Below are 22885 nucleotides of genomic sequence, written 5' to 3'. Positions count from 1 at the left end.
CCTTATTTGTAGATCGTGCCCCGTGCAGATCTGAACTGTCAGTTTGCTTTCAGATCTATGTTAACTCAATCTGAAAAAAAAAAAAACTCTTAAATATGAACAGCAGATATCTGCGTGGGATGTCCTGTGGGGGTGAGGATGAGCACTCGGTACTCAGTAAAGGGAGCTTTTCAATACCAAAGTTGTGAAATTTGTAGTGTTTCGGCTTAGAATGTCAACTATTTCCTTGGGAGCGAAAAATGAACTAAATGAGTTTCTATTCTGTACCGGATTAAATCTGATGAATTTTGGCAGAAATGAACAAAATTTGCTTCAACATTGTATAAACTGAGCAGTAATCGCGATAGAGTTGATTTTTTTTTTTTTTACTTTTCTTTAAATGGATAAGATAATAGTTTGATTTTTAACGTTTTTGACAAGATTACATCTAAAACCGAACGCATGCATTCATATGCTATGCGGTGCGCGTGTATTTAGCAAAAAAAAATTCTCTTTGAATGCCTAAAATATATAGAGAAATATATATACCCATAATAACTTCATGATTTAGATATTTACCAAATAAAATTTTCAAATTAGCTATTTCTCCATCTAAACTAACTTATATTTTATTACTCATTGATTTAATCAATTAAAAATGCATATTAATATTAATAAAAAATAGCAATACCGGCCCTTTCAGAGTACCAATGCGGCAACCCTTTCAAAGTTATCAGGCACATTGCCGAAATTTTTATTAATAGAGAATTAATTAAATAAATATCTATAATGGAGAACGAATCTGAGATTTTTCGAGATATATGGAAAACGTGATGGTCTATAACGTCCTCTGGATATTATAGACTATCACGGCTAGGATTAGCGATACTAATCACCGCACTTATTATTTAACTAAAAAGACAATCATGATCGTGAGTGATAGTAACGGCTAGAAATTGCCTACAGTCTGTCGCATATCACTTATATATCACTAATAAGTGCCTGGCCATGATTGATAGTAACAACTAGAATTTTTTATTTTATTTAATTAATAAGTGTGGTAATTAATATCACTAATTCTGACAGTGATAGTCTATAATGTCCAGAGGATGCTATACACAATCACGTTTTCCTATATTTCGAAAAAACTCAGATTCGTTCTACATTTTAGATATTTATTTAATTATTTTTCTATTAATAAAAATTTCGGAACACCTTGCCATTTGACATTAAAATGATTCTCTTTATTTTTTCGAAAAACTTGACGGCTGTCAAGCGCATCCAGTAACTTCTCAAACTTCCTAATTTCTCCTTTCGTGCACAGCCCATCAATAAAGTGTTATAGTTCACTACCTGAGGTTCATGGCCTACAGCCCATCAATATGAGTCAACAAGTGTTGGAAGTCACTGACATCAAGTTCGTGAACTTCAAAAATAATGGTCGATAGCAACTTCGCAGCCTTGTCCAATGCATCTTTCGTGCATAGACCATTAATCAGAGGGCTGGATGTCACAATAGTTGGCACTTGGCACAATGTCATAATGCATCTGCTTACACAAACCAAATGCTTAAGCTAGTTAATTAATCCTGAATGCCTTTCAGGCTACTGGTTCATGATCACCACTATTACATTACAAGCCCTCTATAGGAACCCCCCTTCTTATACTGTTGAGATTTTCATATCATTTTTGATGGAGTATTATTGGCTAACAAAATTTCCAAAATATGCACTACAAGAATATATATTTTATAAAAAACTTATGTATATAAATATTTTTATTCAATTGATATAAAAATATACAAATGGCATATTTTATATCTAAGAGTCTTGCATGAAGGAATAATGCTAAGCATTTGGGTCTAAATTAAAAGAAATAAATAAATATTAAATAAGCCATCGAATATATTCAACATTAGACTCACTTGTAAAAATTACACGGATAATCAGAAAGAAGAAACTATGGAAATTTAATTTTCGTAGTACAAGATATGGTTATCTAAAGTTGACAACCAAACTTTCTAAAATGTTTCTGTGCGGCGAATGTTCGAAAAAGCAAAGCTAGGGTGTTCAGAAATAATACAAAATAAATACATAAAAATAAATTATAATAAATAATTTATAAAAGATTTAATTTATTACCACTTAACTTTGTAGTACTAAATAAATTCGAAACTTTCCAAAAATTTTATATACATGCATCACTGAAAACCTTAGTAAGGTTTAGAGGGAAGATATGTTTAGGAAAAATTCATTTCATTCAACTGTATGTTACATCTCATTACAATGAGCTTTAAATAGAAAGTAGAGATAACCCTAATTACTTTTAACTCTAATGTAACAAAGGTAAAATGAGAACCATGCTTCTAATGTGACGGGGAACAATTCTCTGAGCATTCTGAGAAATATGTTGAAGGGATTATCCAATCTGTTGGTGACTCATCATTTAAGCTCTTCATTTGGAAGTGAAATGGAGGTCTCCATTTTGTTCTTAACAATCATTCATAAAATGGATAAATTTATGAGTAGAACTAGGGTGTTCTTAAGCTCACCAAAGTGTTTGGTGAGCTTGACTCCAAAATCCGTCAAATCGGTTTCAAATGACGAATCCGAACCGTTGAAACCCGCCTATTTTACGTGTGATGCGTTTACATGTGAAATTTTTAGACTTTCGAATTAGTTTAGTATAAAGTCAAGCGGTCAAAACATGTTCAAAAAATGAATGCACTAAAATTAATTTATTAACCTTCTAATTTTGACCAATTGACTTCGTACTAAACTAACTCGAAAGTTTAAAAATTTCACATGTAGACGCATCACACATAAAATAGGCGGGTTCCAACTGTTCTGATTCGTCATTTGAAACTAATTTGGAGAGTTTTGGAGTCAAGCTCACTAAACACTTTGATGAACTTAAGAACACTCTAGTTCTACTCTAAATTTATCATTTAAAACTAATTCAATATATTTTTAAAATTTTACTCGCCAAACTATATTGATGAGTACATCACCAGGGGCGGATCCAGGATTTTCGTCAGGGAGGGGGCAAAAAAATATCGAATCGGGTTTAAATAGCTAATCGGATTTAAATCTATTAACTAATCGAGTTTAATTAAGTCTCAATTTGAAGAAAATAAATCAAGTAAATTAGGGTTCTGATCCTAATTACCATTATCATGATCAAGTAAACCCTAAACCTTAATTCAAGTAAATTTATTCTAATTCCATAAATCAATTTATCCTAATTCCATAAATTAGGGTACAAATCAATTTATCCAAATTTCATGAACAAATTAATTCCATGAATCAATTTATCCTAATTCAATAAATTAGGGTTGAATTCAACTTATCATTATTCAACGAATTCATGTAAATTAGAGTTCAATAAATTAGGGTTGAATTCAATTTACCGTCAGATGCAAGCAAGAGAGGCTTGGTGTGCCACTGGTCAGTTTTGAGTCAGAGAGAGAGAGAGGGCTCCGCCAATTTCGTGAGTAGAGATGTCAAATTCGGTTTTGAAAAGGGCTCCGCCTAGTCAGAGAGCGCGAGAGACCATCGCGAATTCATGTAGCGAGAGATAGAGAGACCATCTGAGAGAGAGAGATCGCGAGTTGGGTTCACTGCTTGCTCAGCGGCACCATTGCGATTCAGAGTGCGACAGAGATTGCGAGTTCTTGTCAGAGTTAGAGAACGAGAGCGAGAGAGCGAGAGAGAGAGACCACGCGATCGGCCGTCACATCGCGAGTCAGAGAGTGACGCGAGTTGGGCTCAGCGCCTCATCCGCCAAAATAATGAGAGTTATTGGGCTACAAAATTAAAAATTGGGCTGTAGAGGGGCAGATCGCAAATAATCAGATTTTTAGTGCTATTTTTGAAAATCTAGTAAGGACAGCTGACCTCTGTGCTACAGTGAATCCGCCCACATCACAGTCTATTGTTTGTATAAAAATATCAAGCTTCGTTGCAAATGTAAACATGTTATGTACCTATAGAAATTTCTGTGTGGCGAATATAAAAATCTCTCTTTCAAGAGCTTCAACACGGTTCACAATAAAATTACCAGTATCGGCTGCACCAGTCACCAGACGTGTATTTGAAATACTAGTCCAACGTACGTAGTCAACTAGTCATGTAGCACAACAGAGCGCGCGGTGGTCGCTTCGATTTTGCTGCTCGCAACTCAACCCGTTAGCTGTCTGACTATGACTCGCTGTACATTAACTTATTTAGTTTGTTTTATAGAAAATCTCAAAAAAATAATTCAGAACATTCTTAAAAAATCCGAGTCAGTAGTCAGTGGTCAATCATAAAAAATACGAATGAAAGGGAGATGAAACAGCCCACAATATTAAAAAATAAAATACCAAAAGAAAGGTCTTAAAACCATTGACCATTAACCAATTGACCGAGAGTATAGTAGATATGAAAGAAAGGTGTAGCAGAGGAAGCACCATTAACCAACCGTCTGTGAGAGAGGCGAAAATGGCAGAGGAGATATCGGAGGTGGAGATCATGAAGCCGCGCAACGACAAGCGCGAGTATCGACGGGTTGTCCTTCCAAATTCCTTGGAAGTCTGCCTCATCAGCGATCTTGACACTGATAAGGTCTCCCTCAACACTTTTTAATTTTTTTTAATTTTTTTTATGATGATTAGATTAAATGATGCTTGAAATTAATTGAAATAGGGGGAAATATGAATGAAATTGAACTGACGTTCTGATTTTGCAAGTGTCTGTCGTAACTTTGAGAGAAGAGTAGGTCCATCGCACCTACTTATGATTCAATTATTGTCCAATTCACTTTAAAATTCATGAGTGTCTGTTTTAATTTTCGTGCGTATATATCTTAAAAAATATCGGATGGTCTTATATTGGATCCAAAAATAGATCGATGTTCTACTCTGTTCTCCATAATTTTATTTAAATAAATTTCCATCAAAATTTACTATTAATCTTTAATTTACTTCCATTTATTAATTTGATCAATTAAAAATAAAAAAATTTAAAAGACAATTTTGCTCTTAGATGTGGGTGGGATTTACTTGATTATTTCACCCCCAAACAATTCGGTACGGATTGAAAACAGAGGCATTAATATGTGCCGGGTAAAGAGGGAGAAGACAGGCGTTAGATCTAGAAATAGCGACTCGGCGCAATGTAAGAGATCTCCCAGGCTCCTTCCACCTCTGGACCTGCCATCGTCCTACTCCAGGTCCTCCCAGTTTTCTCTTTTGCAGTGAAGAGAAACCTCGGTGGGCCCGACGAGTTGTGTAGTGGCCTCTTCTCCGTTGATGGAGGCCTCGAGTTGAGAAGATCATTTTATCTTCCAAGGAGAGGGGGCGTGGGGGGGGGGCGTCGGTGGGGTTGTATGTTGCGTTAGTGGTGAATCAATTGGGCTTTTGTAAAAACACTTGGACTTAAGTTGGTGGCGAAATTTGGGTTTCAATTGCGGCTGCATCTCTTTTTCCACAAAAAAAAAAAATGTAATAGAGCTGGGCTACTAGAGCTAAGAAAAGGAGGCTTAATACAATTGCCAGACCTAAGCCTAGTACAACCCGATTTTTTTTTATTAATAGAACAATAAATAAATAAATATCAAATAGAGGTAGGATGCCGTGAAATCTCGAAATATAGGAAAAAAGTGACCCTAAACCATAAACACCGCACTTGTTAATTAACTAAAAAAAAATTACTATTCTATCACGTCCTGCCACTATGCATAAAAGTTCAAATTGGAGGGAAACCAATGCATTTGTTAGACCACGTCCAGTAAACTTTTTTTTTTTTTTTTTTTTGCTTTTTTAGTTAATTACTAAGTACAAGTGCATACAAGTGCAGAGAGTTATGGTTAATCCTGGACGTGACAGTTTGTAACATCCAGTTGATGTGATAAACTATGATGTTCTTCATAGGGGTGTTCAAACGGTTCGGTTTTATTGGTTTTGAACCGAACCGAATTAGTTCGGTTTAAATGTTTCGGTTATTTCGGTTTATTGGATCGGTTTGGTTGACTTTTCAAAACCGAATTATAACTTCGGTTCGGTTCGGTTTGAAAATTTTCAAAACCGAAATAACAGAACTGACCGAACTTTCATATAATATGAATTTGATCGGAACCACCCGGTTTATTTTTTAATACTCCGGTTTATTTCTTAATCAATTGCTTTAAATAATTTGTTTATTTCTAAATATCTTAGTTTATTTCTTAATATACTTCGGTTTATTATAAATCAATTGTTTTAAATAAAAAAATTTATATATTTCAGTTTGAACCGAACAAACCGAAATAAAACTTTGGTTCAGTTCGGTTCGGTTCGGTTCGGTTGCAATGCTAATTCGGTTCGGTTCGGTTTTATTTTTAAAACCGAATTATAACTTTAGTTTGCCAAGTTCGGTTCGGTTTCAACTGAACTGAACCGAAGAACACCCCTAGTTCTTCCTATATTTCAAAATTTTACGGAATCCTACTCCTATTTTGATATTAATTAATTTATTTTCCTATAAATAAAAAAATCGGTTACAACTGCTCAAAGCTCTCAGTTTTTTTTTTAATTATTATTATCTTACAAGTTTGCTTTTCCTTGCTTTCTTTTCTTTGCAAACAAAAATGAATACAGAAATAAATGAATGCAATGCAATGCTCACAGAAACCCATGCCCAAGGAGTGAGTCTGTGGAAAGAAAAAGAAATAGAAAGAAAGAAATGAAGCAGACACAACAAACAGGCTATGAAATTGGAAAGAAAAAAAATAGGAAAAACTAGATAGTGCGATCTTCGCCAAATATAATATAAAAAAAATAAAGTTTCATAAAAAACCAAAAGCAAAGGGGAAAGAAAGTAAAAATGACTATGCAACAAGCAGATGCCGCCTTGAAAATTAAAAGAGAAGTGGAAATCTAGAAACAAGAGAGACAGAAAATCACTCTGCAATACTTGATTTTAAAATTTTAATAATGTTAATCTTTATTTTTAATTGATTAATTTATTAAATTAGAAAATGGGGATATTAATGAAATAAGTGAGTTTAGATGGAAAAATGACTCATTTTGAATTTTTCATAGGTAAATATCTAAACAAAGAAGTTATGATGGGTATATATATGATATAAATTTCTTTTAATAATTTTAGGTTAAAGCCTTAAAGCTCATAATAATTCATATCTTAAGTCGAAATAGATGATCTGACAAGGGTTGAGTTGATAAGTGTTCAATTTCTGCTAATTTGAATTAATTTGACTTCTTAGAAGTTATTGGATGGAAGAACACAAATTTCTACTTAGCGCAAATTCCATTTTTCTTACAGTTCATCATTCCTTCTTTAAATCCTTTCCTGTGCCATTGTTGGTTCTACATTCTTTTCATTTCTAGGCTGCAGCTTCAATGAATGTTGCTGTCGGCTACTACTGTGATCCAGAGGGATTAGAAGGCCTAGCGCATTTTCTTGGTACGCCTTATTTGCAAGTTTTCTTTAAGTTCTATCTTTTGATGTAAAAATTAGTTCTACCACTAGTCACATCAAAAGAGATCTGGTTTTGTTCAAACAGCAACACGAGTTTCAAGTTTCATTATGCCCAACTAGATGGCTGAAAGTTGCATTTGTATTATCTTTAATGTTGCAGAGCACATGTTGTTTTATGCGAGTGAGAAATATCCAATAGAAGACAGTTACTCAAAATTCATTGCAGAGGTACTTACTTTCTTCAATGATAATAAAATTGTGTACCATTATGTATTCCTGGTTTAGTTTGTGGCCCTAATTTGGATAATAATGATTTTTTTTTCTTTTGGTTTGTATTTCTTGTCAGCATGGTGGTTCTACTCATGGTTCCGAAAATCGGCCGATTCCGAGTTGACTCGGCCGAGTCGAGTCGGGATCGGCGGTGTCCGAGCCGAGTTTTACCCGATTCTCGCGCCCGTGCGAGTTTTTCGGCAAAACTCGGATGAACAGTGCCGAGTCGGCCGAGTCAGCCGAGTCAGCCGAGTTTTACCCGATTTTGCCCGATTCTCACTAACCTGTGCGAGTTTTGTCCGATTATCGTAGGTTGAGTTGTGCTGAGGAGAAGAGAAGAGGAGAGATCGGCCGGCTGTGACGCGCAGGGCTCAGTGTTGACTGCTGAGGAGAAGAGAAGAGAGAGTTGCGATGGGGGAGCTGATATGCACAGGGCTCTGTGCTCCATGCTGAGGAGAAGAGAAGAGAATGGGAGAGACGCTGGGGTCTGGGAGAGATGAAATGTCGGAAGGGAAGAGAAATGGAAATTTACAGATGGCCCCTCTACATTTTACATTTTTACTCTTTTTTTGTTTTACCCCAAATTAAAGATGAATTGATTCTGTTGATTGGTTTTCTTGTGACTCTACAGCGAAATTGATTAGACTAAAGTTAAAGATTAAAAATTGTCATTCCACCCGAAGCAATTGTCATTCTACAATTTTCTTGTGACTCTACAGCGAAATTGATTAGACTAAAGTTAAAGATTACTCTTTATAAATTGGAAAAGACCAAGAAGCAATTGTCATTCCACCCATTGTACACTTTGCACACTTAGCTCATTTTTTTTTTCGCTTCAGGTGCTAATTCAGGTACTCAAATTTTTCTTAGTATTAATTGTTCTCTTCCTCGAAGTAACGGGTGAAGTTTATTTTTCTCATATCTCGAATAACAACTTTTTTTTTAGTTAAATTTTAATATAATATAATTTATTATATATTATATTTTTTTTAGTTAAATTTTAGTATACAAACCTAAGTTAATTACTAATTTTTTTCTCCATAATTTTATTCGACACTATGATCATAAACATAATAATTAATTTATAATATCTTGTTACCTAATTTAGATATGGCTGATAGAGGCAAATCGACATGTAGAGTAGAAGATGTTGGTTGGGAACACTTTGAAGTAGTTGATGCTCATAAAAAAAAGGTAAAATGTAAATGGTGTCATAGGATCATGTCAGGTGGAATTCATAGAGGAAAAGAACATTTAGGTGGGATAAAGGGTAATGTTGCGGTATGTACTCAAGTTCCAAAAGAAATTCAAGCTCAATTTAATCAACATGTTCGAGGAAAAAAACTAGATAAACAAAAAACAAGGGCACGAGAAGAATTAATAGCAGATGAGGTGACAAAAGTCCCAGAAGAATTTTCGGATGAGGATGTCTCGGATCCCGAACTTTATAGGGCTCTAAGAGAAAGTAGAGAGTCCCAAAGGGTTGAACAATTTCAACGTAGAGGGGGCGAAGGCTCTTCTAGAGAAAAGTTAGGGCGCTCTACTTCTATGCGTGCACCTGAAGGGTTTGGTCGTAATAAGAGACTGTTGAACGTAGGGATCGGGCCGTCTGATAGGCAACCTAGAGTCGATAATTATTTATACTCAAAACAAACAAGTCGACAACCCAAAATTTCTAATGTTGTTCTAAGGGGTATAAAAGATGCAAAACAATATTTAGGTCGAGCGTGGACAAAGTTCTTTGTCCATGATGGTATCCCTGCACATGTTGCAGATAGTGTCTACTTTAAAAAGGCCATTGAAGCAACACAGGCATGTGGAACTGGTATCCGTGCACCAAATTCACATGAGATTTATAATAAATATCTACCAATGGAGGTTAGTGAAATTGAAAACCACACAAAAACTTTCATAGCCACTGGGATGATTTTGGTTGTACCATAATGTGTGATGGATGGAGCACTAATAATAAAAGAAATATTATTAATTTTTTGGTTTATTGTACCGAAGGAACGGTATTTTTGAAATCCGTTGATGCGACGGATCATTACAAAAGTGCAAATTACATTTGCGGTTTGATTGAAGAAGTGATTGAAAAAGTTGGTGCCACTCGTGTTGTCCAAGTGGTGTCTGACAATGGTGCCAATTTTAAGAAAGCAGGAAGCCTTCTCATGGATCATTACAGCCACATATTTTGGACACCATGTGCCGCCCACTGTATTGATCTCATGTTAGAAGATATTGGTAACACTGATGAAATAAAAGATGTTGTTCAAAAAGCACACAATTTTACAAATTTTATATATAATCATCAGTGGGCTCTTAACTTGATGCATGAAGCTACCAACAATCGGGAGTTGCTCAGACCCGGTATCACTCGCTTTGCAACAAATTTCATTACTTTACAGAGCATATACACATTTAAGGATGCACTTGTACAAATGGGTCTAAAGTTAAACTGGATTGAACAAGTTCGAAAGTTGAAAACAAAGAAGGACAAAGAAGGTGCTGAAAATGTGAGAGATCTTTTGCTTAATGAAAGATATTGGATTTCTGTTGCCGAGACAATTCAACTCTTTGAGCCACTAGTTAAAGTGTTACGAATGGTTGATTGCGACGATAAAGCCGAAATGGGTTTTTTATATGAAGCAATGGATCGTGCGAAAGAGCAAATCAAAAAGAGTCTCGGTGCAAGACGCAGCAAACAATGGTGGAAAATAATTGATAAAAGATGGGAAAGAACACTTCACCGAGATATACATGCAGCAGGTAAAATATTTATTTAAAATAGCAAGCTATTTTATATTTTTTTTATTAATACTTATGTAATATCATTAACTTTTCAGGATATTTTCTCAATCCGCGATTTCAATTCTCACAAGCAGTGCAAAATGACAGTGAAGTATTGAGAGGCCTTAGAAATGTCATTGAAAGATTACAACCTGATTTGGCCAAACAAATTAGCGCAGAAAGAGAGGTAAATTATTATTGTCCAAACTTTATTGATATGGAATATTCACTATTATTATTCTCTAATATTTATATATTATGAGAATAAATTTATTTGCAGGCTGAACGGTATCGTAGAAGATTAGGAACATTTTCTACCGAGAAAATGTTAACAGCAGCAAAACAGTGCCCTCCGGCTGAATGGTGGAATATCTATGGACGAGAAGAATGTCCAAATTTAGCACCTATTGCCATTCGAATTTTAAGCCAAACGGTCTCTTCCTCACATTGTGAGAGAAATTGGTCCACATTCACTTTGATCCATACAAAAACAAGAAATCGTTTGAAAATGAACCGGCTTATGCATCTTGTGTTTTGCCACTACAACATGCGTCTAAGAGAAAGACAACTGAGACGAACATATGATCATGATTCGAATCAAATAATTGATCTTGATCAAATATTTCATGAAGATGATCCGCTTCAAACTTGGATCAGGTAATGGAATTTCTTTTTATACATTTAAAACTTGTGAAACAAATAGTAAATTAATTCTAATAATTATTTTAATATCAGAGAAGAAGAAGACGCTGTTCTTGATGATAGAGACAACGAGTGGCTAGATGATGTCTCTGATGATGGGGGCAATAATAACAATTCAAAGAGTGACAGTGGTGGTAGTGATGGTGTCCCTATTACAAATCTGGAAACTCAAAATTCAGATTCTGAACCAATCCACCAACGAAGGGAACAACCACAGGGCCCAACCTCAGAGAGTGAACATACAGGAAGACGATATAGAGATGTCAATGAACTAACAGGAAGGCATCAAAATATTAATTCTTATGATGGCATGTATGGGACCTCAGAGTTTAGTGGGGGATATAATTCAAGCTCATCTACGTATGGAGTACAACCAGACTACAATTCAAGTAGTAATCCAGAATTTTCTAGCACATACAATCCATATGTTGGATATGAGGATACTAATAATTCTTCATTTGACACTACTTTAATGTCTTCATTTTTTGGCTCTGTACAACAATATCCACATTCATATTTTAATACAGAGGACAATGAGATGATCGAGCCAGCTCGGCATAGCTTCTGGCAATAAAAGTGTGTTCTATTTGTAATGTTTGTAATACATTATATAATTAGTAAATTATGTGAGTGTAATATTGTCTTAATTAACATAGTTTTTTTACAAATTATTTTTATCAATTTTTTCCTATTTTTTGGCTACAAAACAAGGGTTCTGCTAAAAAAACCCGAGTTACCGATCCGATTCTTCCGATTCCGGCCGATTCATCCGATTCTAACTCGGCCGTCAAAAATCCGATTCCGATTCCGATTCCGAGTTTCAGAACCCTGGTTCTACTAATGCGTTGACATCATCTGAGAACACAAACTTCTATTTTGATATTAATGCCAACTCTTTGGAGGAAGCCTTGGATAGGTGTGTGTTTTATTGTAGACAAGGGATGCACCTGCAATGTTCTTTATGACACACAAAGTTTTTGTCATGTTATTGATTTAATTTTAAATTTTTTAATGACAAAGCTATTTTGATGATCTTGTTCAATAGAATTTCAGCCAAGAATAATTGTTATTTTATTAGAGAGCCCCTTGGGCTTATATAGAGCTTACAACTTACAACCAAGTCCCTAGACTTCTCTCTAATGTCATTTTATCGTAAGGACCCTAACAAAGCTACTAATATGTAAACATACAAATACCAACATGTTCAATTTCACTTGCTATTAGATATTATAAGATTTAAAGTTCCTTTAGTATGAGATCACGAAGTCTAAAAGTCAATGGCTGGTTGTGTTTAATATTGTCAGCTGGTTATTCTCCTCTTCATCTTGTATCAAATGGACTACAGGTTGTATAATTTTTATCCCTACACTTTATTTTATTTGTTCCATGCACCATTATCTTTGATTACTTATTTTCTTTAATCCCGACTCCCTCCCCCTCTCTCTTCAGATTTGCACAGTTCTTCACCAAGCCACTGCTGTCAGAAGATGCGACGATAAGGGAAATAAAAGCTGTTGACTCTGGTTAGTGCCATGGTGTTGTTCAAATAGAATTTTCTTTGAATAAGTGTAGCAACTTTGTTCCCCCCTAATTATTATATTATTTTTGTTCTTCACACTTAAAATAGAGCACCAGAAAAATCTGTTGACTGATGTTCGGCGAATGCATCAGGTAATTTTCATTTATTATTGGTATTATGCAATCATCATTACATTTTTTATTATCAGCTTACTAAATTTCTGATTTTTGGTTAACAACACTCAGCTTGAAAAGCACCTCTCTTCCGGGGACCACCCATATCATAAATTCAGTGCTGGTAAACTTACTATTCTCTGTATAGTTTTAAGATTACTTTCATCTTCTATATATTTCATATTTGATTTACATTTAATGATTAACTAATTTTTGGTTGCTGCAGGAAGTTGGGAGACCCTAGAGGTACAACCTAAAGCTAAGGGGCTGGATACTAGATCTGAATTGCTGAAGTTTTATGAGAAAAACTATTCTGCGAACCTGATGCAGCTCGTTGTCTATGCGAAAGGTGCTACTATTGCTTTTCCGTTTTTATATCTAAGTTTTCAACATTTGCTAATTCTGATATTTAATTTTTATTAATTGATCTGTAGAAAACCTTGATGACATTCAGAGCTTAGTTGAGAGTAAATTTGGGACTGTTCGAAATACTTCAAGGAATCCATTTGATTTCTCTGGTGAACCTTGCTCCAGTGAACATCTCCAGGTCAAGATATTATATTTTTAGTCCTATGACATGTAGTTAATTTTTTGTAATAGAAACATTTTTGCTGATTATCTGTTGCCTAAATATGACAGATCCTTGTTAAAGCAGTGCCCATAAAGGATTGCCACAAATTGAAGATTTTATGGCCCACAACACCTGGTATACGTCACTATAAGGAAGGCCCTTGTGGGTACCTTAGCCATCTAATCGGCCATGAAGGAGAAGGCTCTCTATTTAGTGTGTTAAAACAGCTTGGTAAGTCATATTGTTACGTGGATATCTGTTAGCCATATACCATTATGTTACGGTCCAAAAGTTCCCTTGTCAAATGGTAAATCTTGAACTCTTGCACTTGGTACGTGTTGTTTTCCTCACTTTTTTGTAAAAGAATCATCTCACATGATACATATAATGGTTTATTTTGGTTAATTGATCGTAATTTTTTGTTCCAAGTAACAAGTTAGTGGTATCCGCCACTGCTAAATGGAAGTAGAGTTTAGATCTCTCATATATATTTTGAGAATCTACATATATACGGATGTTTGGGCTTCATTTCTAGCCTACCCCAACTTGTTTGGGACTAAAGGCTTGGTTGTTGTATAGATATATGGATGTAGAACATGCCTATATTTTGTGTATGCCAAATATGTAACCTTTTGTAATAAAAATATTTGACTTGGCAATTATAAGGATGGGCCATTAGCCTGGTAGCTGGTGAAGGGGAGCAGAGCTATGCATTTTCGTTTTTCTACACTGAAATAGAGCTCACTGATGCAGGACTAGGTACTTTGCCAATTTGTAAATGATTTTTTCTATTTTCTTTTGACTTGTTGATCTTATTTTTCGTTCTTTGTGGACTTTAGAGCATGTTGATGGAGTTGTTGGCTTGGTTTTCAAGTATATTAAACTGTTGCAAGATTCTGGAGTCCAAAAGTGGATATTTGATGAGGTATTTTTAGAAATCCTTACTCAATATAATGGTAATGCTTCTACTGAAATATTTATTGATGTTGATTTTCATTTTATTCTTAGCTTGTGGCTATACGGGAGACTGGATTCCACTATAAAGATAAAATTCCCCCCATTTATTATGCACTTGATGTTGCTTTAAAGATGAAGGTAAGTGACTCCTAAGTAGTGTCCATTTTGTAATGCAATTATATTTGCTGATTTTTGGGTTGAATTTAAGAGCGAATGTAATTCAAATGTAGCTGTATCCTCCTGAAGATTGGTTAGTTGGGTCATCTTTCCCATCAAAGTTTGCTCCAGACACTACTGAAAAGATATTAAATGAGCTTAGTCCAGGCAATGTCAGGTGAAACTCAGCATCCCTATTACATCTGCGCATCCTGCTTTTATTACCATTATTCTAACTTTTTAGTTTTTAGGATATTTTGTCAGTCAAAAAAGTTTGAAGGGTGTACAAATTTAACTGAGCCATGGTATGGCACGCAGTACGCTGTAGAGAAGCTTGATATTTTGACATTGGAGGTGAGCTTGCTTCATATTGAAAGGGCAATTTACTTTCATGTTTAGCTCCCTTCACATTTTCTGATAGTTTACCTGGATTTATTTCATTTTTTGTACAACCAAAATTTGAAACATAACTTTTAACATTACATGTTCATACAAGCTTACTCTCAACCTTTTTTATGTCCATCCACCAAAATCAGCTATTGGAATATTTTCTTGGTTTTTTAAAAACGATTGAACCTCTCATGCTTTTATTTTACAGATGTGCTAGAAACAATTTCCAGTTATAACTAACTTTTTATGATTTATTTGACTCATTTTTTTTCCAGAATTGGATGGAAAATGTTCCTAATGAATACTTGAGTCTACCTAAGCCTAATGTCTTCATTGCGACAGACTTGTCACTGAAGAATGTCCAGGAAAAGGTCAACACCGAACAATATATCCAGTCTTTATGTTAAATTAGTTTTATTGTTCATTTATCTTTTGTTTGATTTGAGCAGGTTAGGTTTCCTCTTATGTTGAGAAAATCACCATTTTCAAGATTGTGGTACAAGCCCGATACCATGTTCTTCACACCAAAAGCATACGTCAGAATAGATTTTAACTGCCCAGAATCCAACCACTCACCTGAAGCATCGGTGCTTACTGAAATGTTCACAAGATTGCTCATGGATTATTTAAATGAATATGGTGAGATATTATATGCAAATGTGTTTAATTATTTTTTTCTGTTAAAAACAATCACCATCTGTATTACTGATTACGCACCAAAGGCAAGCAATAATGTACTCCGACCATTCTCATTCTGATTGATTTGATTCTGTAGCTTGGCTTATTCTTGATGAATTTCTACTCCCATTGGCCTCTGAATGAAGTTTTATATATTTAATATTCTGACTAGGCAAAATATAAGGTGTGAGTTTCTGAGAAATAGAGCTAGAAAAGGGTAAAGAGTTGCAAGAGGACACATCAATTTAAATCTTGATTTAGATCATCATTTTTGTAACTCAAACAATTGTTTGGATTCGCAAGAGTTCTGTTGGATATTATTGTCTGGAAGATATTGTTATGGTGTTTTTAAGTACCAAAAATAACGTGCGTTGTTGTCAAACATGGATAATAGTGACGGCTTTTGGAATGAAGCTATTCTGCTGTGTTTTTCTTATGGACTTTCTATTACTGATTATCTTTATATTTCCTCATTTTTTATTATTTTTCAGCTTATGATGCTGATGTTGCTGGATTGTCATATGCAATAAGGCACATTGATACTGGATTTGAGGTTAAGACTTAATTTTACAAGTATCTACTAATCTTGAGATAAATTGTAATTATTCGCTAGGAGATTTGTATAATAAGTCTTTTATATGATTTGCTGAAGACCATACTAACTGATGATTGTGCAGATAATTTGTGTTGGTTACAATCACAAAATGAGGATCCTTCTGGACATGATTATCAGCAAAATTGGTGATTTTGAAGTTAGACCTGACCGATTTTATGTAATCAAGGTAATATATAAAGTTGATTATTTTTACGTAGTTTTATTGGAGTATATATTATATACAGTGGTAAAATTGTTAAAATCCATGTGATTTTCCCTTAATTTTTTTTTAAAGTTACATTAAGCTTATGAGAAACTGATATATTTTCCACCGAGATTATTTAGTTTTATAATCCACCTAATTGTGAAAGCTTAAATAAGAACTTTTTATTTTCACTCTTATGAAATATTAAAACATCATGAGTAGGGTTAAAATGCTCCATTGTTTGTGTGCTCCAATCATGCCTCACATCTTTGTCTTCGTTTTCAAAGTCCAAACGGTCAATCCTAACCGCTCAACATGATCTACATAATAAAATGTGCTTGGAGATGAAATTTTTTATTTTTTAGAAATTTTGTTTTATTTTTTTAGATAGGTGCAATATTATTGTTTTTAGATGGTCCAGAATCTTCTGAAATACAATGATTTTGTACCTATCTAGAAAAATAGTAAACAATTTCCAAAAAAATATAAAATCTGGTCTCCAAGCACATTTTAATATGGAGATCATGTTAAGCGGTTCAGATCGATTGTTTGGAATTTGAAAACGGAGATAAGAATGTGAGGCATGATTGGGGCGCAGAAACAATGGGGCATTTTAACCCTACTCAAATATCATTAACCCTGGAAAGATCTAATGTACCTTTAAAGCATATAGATCATCAAGTTGTGTCATGATAACAAACTTCGGAGGAGTTTAGATGCTCCCTCTATAATATTACATGTAATTATTAACTTTTTATTTTCTGACGAGTTCAGGAAAGTCTAAGAAAAGAGTATGAGAATTATAAGTTCCACCCGCCATACAGACAAGCTATGTACTATTGCTCTCTACTACTTGAAGAACATACTTGGCCTTGGAATGAAGAGCTTGAAGTTTTTCAACATCTGGAGCCAAAGGATCTCTCACTGTTCACACCTCAACTGCTCAGGAAAGCCTATCTTGAGTGCTACATGTCAGGTTAACATCATATCCATGGATTCATGCACGAAATGCTAGTATGTATGTTGAACCAATGACTGTGCTGGTATCGAGCACTAGTACGTATAGAATGCAGCAGTTGATTTTGGTACATATTGGTCTGATCTAGAATATGTATGGTAGCATTATTTACAGCTGGCACTAAAAATAGTAATTTGAGATAGCAAATTTTTCTGTTCGAAATTCATTTGACACCTGTGGAAATACTCTCCTTTATTGATAACCCGGTTGGTCTCTGCATAAACACAACAGTTGCCTGATGAAAAATACAAAAGTGAACTTCTCTAAAATTGTGAAATTGAGCTTCTTTTTGAGAGCTTTCTTTGTGCCTTCTTTCTTTCTGTTTGACAGACCACATCAAAATCAACCTTGTCTTCTAATAGTTAATTTTAGATAATTTTTTTTTTCTTATTAAAAACGGGGAGGAGTTTTTCTGCTTTTCTGGATTATATAGGTAGTTCTTTGATTTCCCTTTGATGCTCACAATTCAGAAAGCAAGCATTGTTGTTCATATTTCAATTTGATACACTACAGGGAATATTGAACCAAATGAAGCCGAATCAACTGTTGAGCACATCGAGGAGGTTTTATTCAAGGCTTCAAACTCTCCAAGCAAACCGCTGTTCCCTTCTCAACATGCAACAAAGAGAATTGTGAAGCTCCAAAATGGTTTGAGGTACTACTATGCGGTCGAGGGATCCAATCCAAGTGATGAGAATTCTGCCCTTGTGAACTACATTCAGGTTTGCTTTTGTTTGTTTCACTCTTTTTTATTTTTTTAAGTTTCATTATAGTGCAGTACACCTTTGGATTTTGTTTTTGAGATGTAGTTTCTGATGCTATTTGTGAAGCACTCAACTGAGTCGAGTTAAATGCCCTGCTCCCTTCCATTCCAAAGGAAACAAAAAGATAGAAAGAAAGGAAATAAAAAACCCACCCAACCCAAATGGATATTTACCAATAGTGTGGGCATAAATGTCGGTAGATGCCATAAGTTACACAAATCCAAGAGACTGATCGTTACTCTTTGCATGATTCTTGTAAACATTTTGATTAATAGATTCATCAAGATGATATAAAGATGAACGTGAAGCTTCAGCTACTTGCTCTTGTTGCCAAACAACCAGCTTTTCACCAGCTTAGATCTGTTGAACAACTAGGTTACATAGCATTACTGTGGCAAAGGTACAAGGACTCATAAGATGGTAGAATATGTGTAATTATTATTTGAGGAGCATACACAACATGAGAATAACAGTTTACGTTATCATCATTAAATTTGAAGTAGCTTACAATAATAAGAGTAATAGTACCATCATTTCCTGAGAAGACTTTATTCATGCCTGAAGGAACGAAAGAGATTTTGAGTATCATTTTAATCCTGTAAGCTTTTTGGTGGAAGCTGACCAAAGTATCCTCAGCCTTGTGTTTTCATTTGCTTTAACAAGCCAAAATAAAATAAAAAAAAGAATGCGATGACCATACCATTGCTATTGGCAAAAATACCAATCTGACAATGGAGTTGTAATATACTACTTTCTATACTTTGGTGCGCATCCGTTGTTGGCTGTTGTTAGGTTTTCTGGTGACATTTTGCATTGTTGTGTAGAAATGACTCTGGAGTCCATGGGCTTCAATTTATTATCCAGTCTACCGTCAAGGTAAAATGTTCTTTCTTTTTATAATAACTTATGTCAAAACAGCACATATTAAGTCCATTATCTCTCTTCGTTTTGACACCTAACAATTTTTTGATCATTTCAGGATCCTTCGCATCTTGATGCCAGAGTTAATTCTTTCCTTGGTATGTTTGAGAATATCCTCTATGAAATGTCTGATGAGGAATTTAAGGTTTGTCCCTTCTTTTCGCATGCATTACAGTTTTGCTAATTTCTTGGTGCTGAGGTGAAATGTTTACAAAATACAGAGTAACATAAATGCACTAATTGATCTGAAATTGGAGAAGCACAAGAACTTGAGAGAAGAAGCTGCTTTCTTTTGGAAAGAGATTTCGGATGGAACATTTCTCTTTGATAGAAAACAGTCTGAGGTGAGTTGTGTACTGGTACAGTAGCAAATGCATTCTACAAGGTACTCAGGAGAGAGTTTGAACGAAGTATGGGTGTTTGTTTATTTTTATTTGTGTTGGCTTTTGGGTACAGTAGTAAATGCTTTTTTGCTGCTTTTCCTGCGATGACATATATTTTCTGACAGAGCAGATTCTATTATTGTTATTCTGAATATAAAATTCAGTACTGTACCACTTAAGTCCGATAACATTCAGAATGCTGGCAATTTTTGGATTGGTCAGAAGAGCACTTAATTTTTAAGGATAGAATACTCGAGATCATAATACGTAACAACAGTTTTCATTATACAACATTATGTAAATGGCTCATAAATAATTGTCGTAATGAATCACAGGTTGTTGCACTAAGAGAGCTGAAGAAGGAAGAAGTTGTGGAGTATTTCAATAGCCATGTTAAATTTGATGCACCACAGAGGAGAAACCTCAGTGTGCAGATCTATGGTGGGCTTCACTTAACAGAGTACAAGCAAGTAATCGATAGCCCGCCACCTGGCTCATGCCAAATTACTGATATTTTCAGCTTTAGAAGGTCAAGACCCCTTTATGGTTCCTTCAAAGGTGGCGTTGGTCAGATGAAGCTTTAGTTATTTCATTTGCTACTTTTTAATAACCACACAAACATTGTAATGTACTGAAGTGAAATAAGGTTCTGTTTGGTATGCGTGTTCTTTATTGTCCAAATTAAGACGGGGAAAGAGATTATTTGAAGAATTATACCAGATTATTATTGTAAAGTCTGTAGCTACCCCTTTTTAAAATGAACACCCGCATTGATTGTTGCTACCTAGTAAAGGGGAGTTGAGATCATCTTATTTGTGGATCGTGTTCCGAGCAGATCTGAACTGTCAGTTTGCTTTCAGATCTATGTTAACTCAATCTTGCCTAAGGGCTTCAACTATCAAAAAAAAAAAAATCAAAAAAAAAAAAACCTCCTAAAAATTAACAGCAGATATCTGCGTGGGATGTGTCCTGTGCGGGTGAGGATGAGCACTCAGTACTCAGTAAAGGGAGCTTTTCAATACCAAAGTTGTGAAATTTGTAGTGTTTCGGCTTAGAATGTCAACTATTTCGAACCAAACGAGTTTCTATTCTGTATTGGATAAAATCAGATGAATCTTGGCAGAAATGAACAAAATTTGCTTCAACACTGTATAAACTGAGCAGGAATTGCGATAAAGAGTTGATTTTTTTTTTTTGTACTTTTTCTTTAAATGGATAATATAATAGTTTGATTTTTTTTCGTTTTTGACGAGACTACATCTAAAACTGAACGCATGCATTCATATGCTCTATTTGGTGTGCGTGTATTTAGCCAAAAAAAATATCTCTTTGAATGCATAAAATATATATAGAAATTTATATATATACCCATAATAACTTCATGATTTAGATTTTTACCCGACAAAATTTTCAAATTAGCTATTTCCCTATCTAAACTAACTTATATTTTATTATTCATTGATTTAATCAATTAAAATGCATATTAATATTAATAAAAAAAATAACAATACTGGCCCTTGCCATTTGACATTAAAAAAAATTCTCTTTATTTTTTCGAAAAACTTGACAGGGCTGTCAAGCGCATCCAGTAACTTCTCAAACTTCCTAATTTCTTCTTTCGTGCACAGCCCATCAATAAAGAGTGTTCCAGTAAGTGGCGAAGTAAGAAATTTTATCAGAGTAGGCAAATATATATAGTTGTAAAAAAAAATTAATATAACAAAAATTACAACATTAATTAAAATAAAAAATAAACAAGAAGTCCAGATAATATAAATCATGACTTTCAATAACAGAATCGGTAACTTGATTGTGGAAGTGGGATCGGATATTTCGATCAAAATCAATCGGAAATTTGGATTTTTTTTATTGAATCTTATTTTGGATAAAAATACGAAAAAATTGTAAAAAAATACCTGTCAAAAAATTATATTAAATTAAATCTTAGAATTATTGAACTAGATGTAAATGGTGATATGAAAATAATAAAAAATATTAAATTAAATCTTAGAATCATTGAAATAGATGTAAATGATGATAAGAAAATAATATAAAATATTTCAGAGATACTAAATTATTTTACTTGTATAATCATAAAATCTATTGATATACTTTTTCTTTGCTAATTAAAAATTCGTTTGGGAACTGTTCTTAGCCAAATAAAGAATAAAGTAATATTTTGTACAGCACAGGTCACCCTTGTTTAATTGATAACTTGTATGGACATAGTTCACAAAGAATCAAGTTATATTCTCAGAGCAGAACAATAAACCACTCCTACACCATGTCTATTCAAAATTTTATAATGCTTTAAGCTGCTTTTTTTTTTTTTTTTTGTTCTTTCTGAGTGCTTGTGGGATCTATTTTCTTCCCGAATCTCTTCAATTAACTATGAAAAATGTAAAATTGGTTCGATTGAATTACCAAAACGGTGTAATTTTTCTCTAGAAGCAAGAGATTACTTGGAAAAAAATGATTTGTCTCCAGCCGATTCTGTTCCGACTTAGGCAGTCTTCAGAGGTAAGCTAGTCTGTTTTCCAGAAGCATACAAGTCTGAATTATAACCAAATCCCAAAAAAAAAGTTTTTCAAGGGTGGACATTTAAATGTCCACCCTGTGCAATGCCGCCTTCGCCATTGGTTATAGTTCATTCCACGAGGTTCATGGCCTACAACCCATCAATAAGAGTCAACAAGAGTGTTGGAAGTCACTGACATCAAGTTTGTGACCTTCAAAAATAATGGTCGGTAGCAACTTCGCAGCCTTGTTCAATGCATCTTTCACTGACATCATGCATCTTTCGCAGCCTTGATATAAAAGAAAAAAGAAATTGAAGTCATGATTGATTTTGAACGGTTCGGATGAAAGAATAGGAGGGTGAGAAAAAGAGCAAATTTGACTCCACGTACGTTGGACTAGCATTTCAAATACACGTCTGGTGCAATCGATACTGGTAATTTTACTGTGAACCGTCTTGAAGCTCTTTTTTTTTAAAAAAAAAAATTATGGGTTAGGGTCAAGCCACCTAACACATTTTCAAACTCTTATGTACATTATATAAGATTTTCTCACTTTGTGGGTTTCAAACTCATGACCTCCCACATAGGAGCCATGTACTTTGTCACTAGACCAAAGACAAGTTCTTCTGTCTTAAAGCTCTTAAAAGAGAGATTTTTACATTCGCCACATAGAAACATATACAGAACATGTTTACATTTGCAACGAAGCTTGGTATTTTTATACGAACAAAGGTATGATGTGTCATCAATGCAATTTGGTGAATAAAATTTTAAAATTTTATTAAATTAGTTGCAAATGATAAATTTATCGTTATAGTTTAGTTATTTTTTAAAAGTT

The 22885-nt window shown here is 34.3% G+C and overlaps 2 protein-coding genes across 2 annotated transcripts; both read left to right on the top strand.

The window, feature by feature from the left end:
• Positions 1 to 4407: 4407 nt before the first annotated feature.
• LOC144544153 (insulin-degrading enzyme-like 1, peroxisomal) lies at positions 4408 to 20335 on the top strand. The gene is made up of 26 exons (XM_078292565.1): positions 4408 to 4583; positions 7346 to 7421; positions 7597 to 7664; positions 12023 to 12114; positions 12648 to 12721; positions 12826 to 12869; positions 12963 to 13014; positions 13117 to 13239; positions 13325 to 13437; positions 13530 to 13692; positions 14128 to 14220; positions 14301 to 14386; positions 14470 to 14556; positions 14649 to 14752; positions 14826 to 14928; positions 15240 to 15335; positions 15414 to 15603; positions 16134 to 16195; positions 16320 to 16424; positions 17217 to 17418; positions 17974 to 18182; positions 18500 to 18624; positions 19049 to 19100; positions 19204 to 19290; positions 19367 to 19489; positions 19864 to 20335. The coding sequence occupies exons 1-26, from the start codon at positions 4461 to 4463 to the stop codon at positions 20110 to 20112; spliced, it is 2901 nt and encodes a 966-aa protein (XP_078148691.1). The 5' UTR covers positions 4408 to 4460; the 3' UTR covers positions 20113 to 20335.
• On the top strand, positions 8817 to 11772 carry LOC144544020 (uncharacterized). Its single transcript, XM_078292442.1, has 5 exons — positions 8817 to 9531; positions 9792 to 10475; positions 10553 to 10683; positions 10777 to 11153; positions 11232 to 11772. Exons 1-5 carry the CDS (start codon positions 8817 to 8819, stop codon positions 11770 to 11772), a joined length of 2448 nt encoding a protein of 815 aa, XP_078148568.1.
• Positions 20336 to 22885: the final 2550 nt, after the last annotated feature.

The sequence above is a fragment of the Carex rostrata genome, chromosome 26 (assembly GCF_964058835.1).
Source record: "Carex rostrata chromosome 26, lpCarRost1.2, whole genome shotgun sequence".
NCBI lineage: Eukaryota > Viridiplantae > Streptophyta > Magnoliopsida > Poales > Cyperaceae > Carex > Carex rostrata.
The sequence above is the reverse complement of the archived record's forward strand: the minus strand, read 5'-3'. Positions and strand labels throughout refer to the sequence as shown.